This window comes from Oryzias latipes, chromosome 16 (assembly GCF_002234675.1).
Source record: "Oryzias latipes chromosome 16, ASM223467v1".
Classification (NCBI taxonomy): Eukaryota; Metazoa; Chordata; class Actinopteri; order Beloniformes; family Adrianichthyidae; genus Oryzias; species Oryzias latipes.
Window position 1 is genome coordinate 3,595,511 of NC_019874.2, and position 6,150 is coordinate 3,601,660.

A 6,150-nucleotide genomic window follows, 5' to 3' on the forward strand; every position below is an offset into this window, starting at 1 on the left:
TTATTCATTTTCAAAATTAAGCTGCATTTTTTGACTCAAAATTAAAATGAAAAAGCAATCCACCAAAATGCTTTTTCATTTTCATCTTCAACATTCAACATTAAAATGATAATGAAAATGCTATTTGACATTTCATTTTCAAAAAGGTCCCTGTTAAATGAATAGCAAAATTCATTTAGAAATGTTTAATTTGACAATTAAAATGGATTAACAGAAATGCTTTTTCATATTCAAAATGTAACTGCATCAAATGACTCAAAATTCAAATGAAAAATCAATTCATCAAAATGCTTTTTAATTTTATACTTCAAACCGCTTATTCTGTCATAATTAAAACGAAAATGCAAAGAGGGGATTGCATTTGCATTTTCACATCCACCCTGCGAACGGCAGTATTTTTGTTCTGGACACCACTGAAAACACAAGTTCATATGGTTTTTCAGATCCTAGCAGCATTTCCGCTTTCGGCCATCGTGATCGGGAGCTTCGCGCTCCGCTATTCGAAGGCAACTGCCGGTCCGAAGAAAAAAAGCTTGTCCGCGGTGCGTCTGAATGAGGACCGCAGAAGGCGAACATGCTGCTACGTAGTCCTGAGAAGCTGTGTAAAATCATCAGAAGTTCACAACCAACACAAAGCCCTCTTCTCTGCTCCTAACACAAAGCTCCACTACTCCTGGTGTGTCTGTGTCTCTCAGCAGCCGGACAGACGAAGAAAGCACCGAGTCATTGCCCCGCCTTCTCGTTGGAAATGCTTTTTCGAAATGATTATAGCGACAATGTTCGCAGGGTGGATGCAAAAATGCAAATGCAATCCCCTCTTTGCATTTTCGTTTTAATTATGACACAGAATGAGCGGTTTTAAGTATAAAATGAAAAAGCACTTTGAAGAATTGATTTTTCATTTGATGCAGTTACATTTTGAAAATGAAAAAGCCTTGTTCATTTTAATGATCAAATTAGACATTTCTAAATGAGTTTTGCTACACATTTACCAGGGACCTTTTTGAAAATGAAATGTCAAATACCATTTTCATTATCATTTTAATTAAGTGACAGACTAAGCGGTGCTGAAGAACAAAATGAAAAAGCATTTTGGTCGATTGCTTTTTCATTTTAATTTTGGGTCAAGAAATGCAGCTTCATTTTGAAAATGAAAAAGTATTTCTGGTTTTGACTTTTATTTTTAATTATGCTACAGAATCACTTCCATCAAAACTGAAATTTTTACACACATTTACAAATTAAAAAATGTCTGAGTAGATTTCAGAAATCACTCACAATCCTGGCACTGCCATGGCATCTCTCTTCTGCATTTGCCACATGTGTATCTGTAGCAGTCAACACATCGCATACTGGCATGATTGTTCTTGCAGTGATTCTTGACCTGACACGTGGCTCTTTATCCAGGGCTGGGTGTGGAAGGTTGTTGCCGAAGCAATTGTTCTTTTTGTGCCTTCTTTGCACCCACATGATAGTGAGCCAACTCTCTTGCAAGCTCCACCAGGAAGTCCACCTGCACCTGTCTCTCCTGCCTCCTGATGCATTTAGTGCTGCCATGTCAATCATGTTATAGAACACAGCGACTGGCCAGCGCCGTGTTCTTTTGCGAACCGTGTACCCCCGCCCCATCTGGTGCATCACATTCACTCCGCACTTTGTGGAGCTATACAGGGTGACTGTTTGGCTTCCTTTTAGTGGTTTTCTCAGTCTGAACCCTGCTGTGCATGCTGCTGAGAATGTAGACGGCCTTCTTCTTTTTGGGCGCATACACAGTCAGCGTGGCACCAGTGGTTGAAAACTACTTATAAAGACAAGTTGTTGTTTTCATAGCACTTTCACACACAAATTTGAAACACATACACATAGAGCAACAAAAGACCTGCAACATACCCGAGAGGTGAATTCATCGCGGTCTGTCTGCCTAGCACAGGGGTGGCGAACAAGTTTGACATTAAGAGCCGAATTATTTTCAGAGTCAAAGAGCCACACCACACACTGACCTGCCGAGACATACACACACAAACACGCAATTAAAGCCATATTATTTTCCATAACACACTCTTCTCCCTTAAAAAACAGCAAGTATTGTACTTGAGTTTATTTCCAGGAAAGTCTCCACCCTCAATACACACATCATATGCAGCTTAGCCAGAGTTAACACGACTACCCTGGAGGTCAGATACCCCCTCCACACACACAGGCACCTCTCTCTCATCTCATACAAACACACTCTCTCTATCTCACTCTTTTCTCTGCCTCTCTCTGACACACTACTACTCAGTGACGGGCGGTGAGGTTGATGCTTGTGAGGCACCGACTCCTCTGAAGTCAGATTTATGATGATAAAAACGGAATATTTCACCGTTCATCCAACAGTATTTAACTGGTAATTCTTTATAACTAATCAACATTCCTCTTTCAATGACCCTCACACCAACAAATACACAAACATCTGGACAGAGCATCTGTCTGAGTAATTCATATTCACAGTAAACACATTAAATACATTACATTTCAGTTGTGTGCAGCATAAATCAATTTTTACCTTCATTAGAATATCTTGCTTTTATGTTTATTTAAAATTAAATGACTGCCTTGTTGTATCAAAAACAATGTATTAAATGGTAATACATTGCAATGACTCAGTTCATTCTTCAACGTAGTAATCAAACAAGTATAAAGTTACCTTTACACTGGCTGCGTTTTTCGCATTGCAGACTCATTGTCACATTGTCATAACTATCAAAACTGTAAAACAAATGTTGCTTTTCTGCAGAAAGAACCAGCCTCATAAATTTATGACTTTATCGTTTTTCCTCAGTGGGGCCCTAGTACTCTGTCATATAAACAAATACACATTCCATATGAATATAAAAACACAATGTGTAACATTATGTTCCTTTATTGAATAAGGACGAAACAAAGCAGGTAAACCAGCTTCTTTCGAAACTGAAGTCACAGTGACTCTACAAGATGGAAAGCACAGAATCAACGCAAAATGATACATACACATTCAAAGGTCTGTATATAACACACCCTGCATGTCTGCACACTAACATAAATGCAGGACAAATCCATACACATCAACTGAACAGACAAATGAATGGATGCAGTAGCCTCCCTGCAGCCTTTTATTACACACAGTAAACCGCACAAACATCATAAGAGGCCAAATTCGTAAAAAAAAACAGCCCAAAAAAACCCTATTTCCTCTGCCACAGCAGGACATTTAATACCTAAATTGAAAGCACATATACTAACTAAAATAATTCAACTCATATTGGTCCCTCAGCAGCCGACCACTGTCATCATCAGGGAAGATTGCCAGATTGTCCCAGTCCATGGCTGGTGGCACTCTGGGGGCCCTCTCCTTCTTCAGGCAGGCCACATTGTGGAGGACAGCACAAGCCACAGTAATATCACATGCCGTAACAGGGTTGACCCTTAATTTGTGAAGGCAGTGAAAGCGTGCCTTCAGGAGGCCAAAGGTCATTTCAACCCTGGTCCTGGTCCTGGCATGGGCATGGTTGTAGGCCTGCTGTGCTTCCTGGGGGTCTGTGAAAGGTGTCAGGAGAAATGGCTGGCAGCCATACCCCCTGTCTCCCAGCAACACACCAGAGAATTCACCTGTCAACACAAAATCTCATCATTACTACCTCAAACAGTGATATTCTTGACACAGCCATGATGGTTATAAATAGGGGTTGTGTGGCTTACCTTGTGATAGGCACTGATAGATTTCAGAGGCCCGAAAGATTCTGGAGTCATGGACTGAGCCAGGCCATTTTGCCACAACATTGCTGATCACACAGTCAGCATTACAGACCATCTGAAATCATAAGATGAGGAATATTACACCAATCAATACACATCATTGGCAATGCAGAGTGTTCGTCAATGGACAATATCAAAAAGTTATGTTCACCTGAACATTAATGCTGTGAAAGGATTTCCGATTCACAAAATCGGCCTCATGGGCACCTCATAGTCAAAGTCAAAGTCAGGTTTATTTGTCAATTTCTTCACATGTGCTTGACATACAAAGGAATCGAAATTACGTTTCTCACTGTCCCGTGCGTAGACATAAACAACAGTAAAGTGCAGATGCACAACAAAGAAACAGGCCTAATCTCTAAGTAATGATAAATAATAAAATGTGAAAACAGTGAATATGTGAAAATAAGGTGCAGGTTGTTTAAAGCAACGTGAGCCAACTGTGTGCATTTACAGGTAGTGAACTGGGAGGTACACTAGTTGTAGGTAAGGTAGTTGGTAGGAATAAATGTTATTTACATGTGCAGTTGCATATGCAGAGGTAGTTATTTGTCTCAGTTCAGTGTTAAGTGTTTGTCCTTCAAACACTTAGTGGAGGAGGGGTGTTTGTCCTATTCCGGTGGTCCTGCTGGCTGGCGCTGTGAGTGGGGAGGGGAGTGAGTTCAGCAGTCTCACAGCCTGATGGATAAAGCTGTTGGTGAGTCTGGTAGTGCGGGAGCGGAGCTGCGCTGCTGTGCTTTCTTGGCCAGTGATGCAGTGTTGGTTGTCCAGGAGAGGTCCTCGCTGAAGTGCACCCCCAGGAACTTGGTGCTGCTCACCCTCTCCACTGCAGCACCTTCGATGGTGAGTGGGGGGTGTTGGGTGTGGCCTCTCTAGAAGTTTACAACAATCTCTTTGGTCTTGCCAACGTTAAGCGAGAGGTTGTTTTCTTTGCACCACATGGTCAGGAGGGGGCTTTTATCCTTATGTGTGTGCAGTCCACTGCACCAATGACATTGGGGAAACCTGTCACACAAAGTAATGAGTATCTTACTATGTGTTAACAGTTGTCCTGTCATTTGTAGATCCTCTAACCTGCAATCCTATAGAACTCTTCTTTCACGTCACAGAGTCTTCTGTGGCCAGGGAAGGAGATGAAGACATCTGCTAATGCTTTGATAGCCAGACACACACTCCTTATTGTGCGGCAAATTGTGGCCTTGTTCAGCTGTTCTGCATCCCCCACTGAGTACAGGAAGGCTCCACTAGCAAAAAAGCGCAAGGCCACACAAACCATTTGCTCCACACTCAGTGCATGGCTCCATGCAGTGCGGTGCTTAATCCTGGGACCCAGTAGTCTGCATAGATACCTGATGCCATCTGCAGAAAACCTGCATCTTTCATATAGATGGTCATCAGGAAAGGCCAGTGGGTCCAACCGGTCCCTGAAGACCTTTTCTCGCCTGAAGGCTCTCCTCAGCACAAGTGCTTCTTCATCCACCACATCTCGCAAGAATGGGCATGCCATTGTCAGAGCAGAAAGGAACACAAAATTTTGGGCCTTCATATAGGCTAGTGGCCACACCTGGTGCTGGGGGGGTGGGCAGAAGAGGCTGGTGCCTTATAACGATGACTTGGTTGTGCTGATTACTGTGAAAATAAGAAATATCTTAGAAAGATGCCACCGTCCTGTGTGCTCACAATAAGAGCTCATATGTCATGGGTCACTTGACTTTACCAGAATATACCTAATTTTTATTTTGAGCTGTGTCATCTTCTTGGAGCTGGGGGAAGAAAGAAATATGATGATTAATACATTTCTGTTACAGTTAGCATACAGTGTACATTGAAGGCATATCTCACCTCTCTCTCAAGTATTTTTATTTCAAGGTCCAGTTTCCTAATTCTACTCTTTTTTATTTCGGACACCAGTGCAAGATTTTCGCTTTTTTTTCTTGTACTGAATGCGGTGTCCTTTTATTAATACTATGTTGCCAGGCTGGTTTTCCCACTGTATAGCATCTGGGTCCTGTAAAAGAAATTAGATTTTTTGATTTGGATGAGGACTCCTCACCATTGTAGAGTGAATAGGACTTTCACAGTCTTAACATGATACCTCATGCCTTCTGGAATCCAGAGAGATGGTCTCCTCCTCATCATCATCTCCATCATGTGCTGTTCCTGCTTCACTGGGGCTTTCACCCTATCACATTTAATCTGATTCATATTGAAGCTAGTAGACAAGACATGCCAGGCCTACAGTATGCCTTTGATGGAGTACTCACTGGATCAGCATAGTCTGGTGCTGGTGGCTCTAACAGGAACACAGTGCTGCCAGACACTGCATGGCAAAAGGTAAACCAAAGTCAGACAGTCCAAATGGATTCAATATGAATG

At 42.0% G+C, this 6,150-nt stretch overlaps 1 protein-coding gene across 1 annotated transcript; it reads right to left on the minus strand.

Moving 5' to 3' along the window:
* Window positions 1-2,767: 2,767 nt before the first annotated feature.
* Window positions 2,768-5,413, minus strand: LOC101163136 (putative nuclease HARBI1). The gene is made up of 5 exons (XM_023964105.1): window positions 4,847-5,413; window positions 4,450-4,646; window positions 3,926-3,938; window positions 3,718-3,829; window positions 2,768-3,627 (listed from the first exon to the last, which is right to left on the minus strand). The coding sequence occupies exons 1-5, from the start codon at window positions 5,318-5,320 to the stop codon at window positions 3,257-3,259; spliced, it is 1,167 nt and encodes a 388-aa protein (XP_023819873.1). The 5' UTR covers window positions 5,321-5,413; the 3' UTR covers window positions 2,768-3,256.
* Between the last annotated feature and the right edge of the window lie 737 nt (window positions 5,414-6,150).

Bases quoted from the DNA above. Each gene is read 5' to 3' on its own strand.
- LOC101163136 (XM_023964105.1), bottom strand. From the start codon at position 5,320: ATGAAGGCCCAAAATTTTGTGTTCCTTTCTGCTCTGACAATGGCATGC. The intron at 4,647-4,846 runs TAGAGGATCTAC...GTAAACTTCTAG, and splicing joins AGTTCTATAGGATTGCAGGT to AGAGGCCACACCCAACACCC. The intron at 3,628-3,717 runs GTAAGCCACACA...TTGTGTTGACAG, and splicing joins CTATCAGTGCCTATCACAAG to GTGAATTCTCTGGTGTGTTG.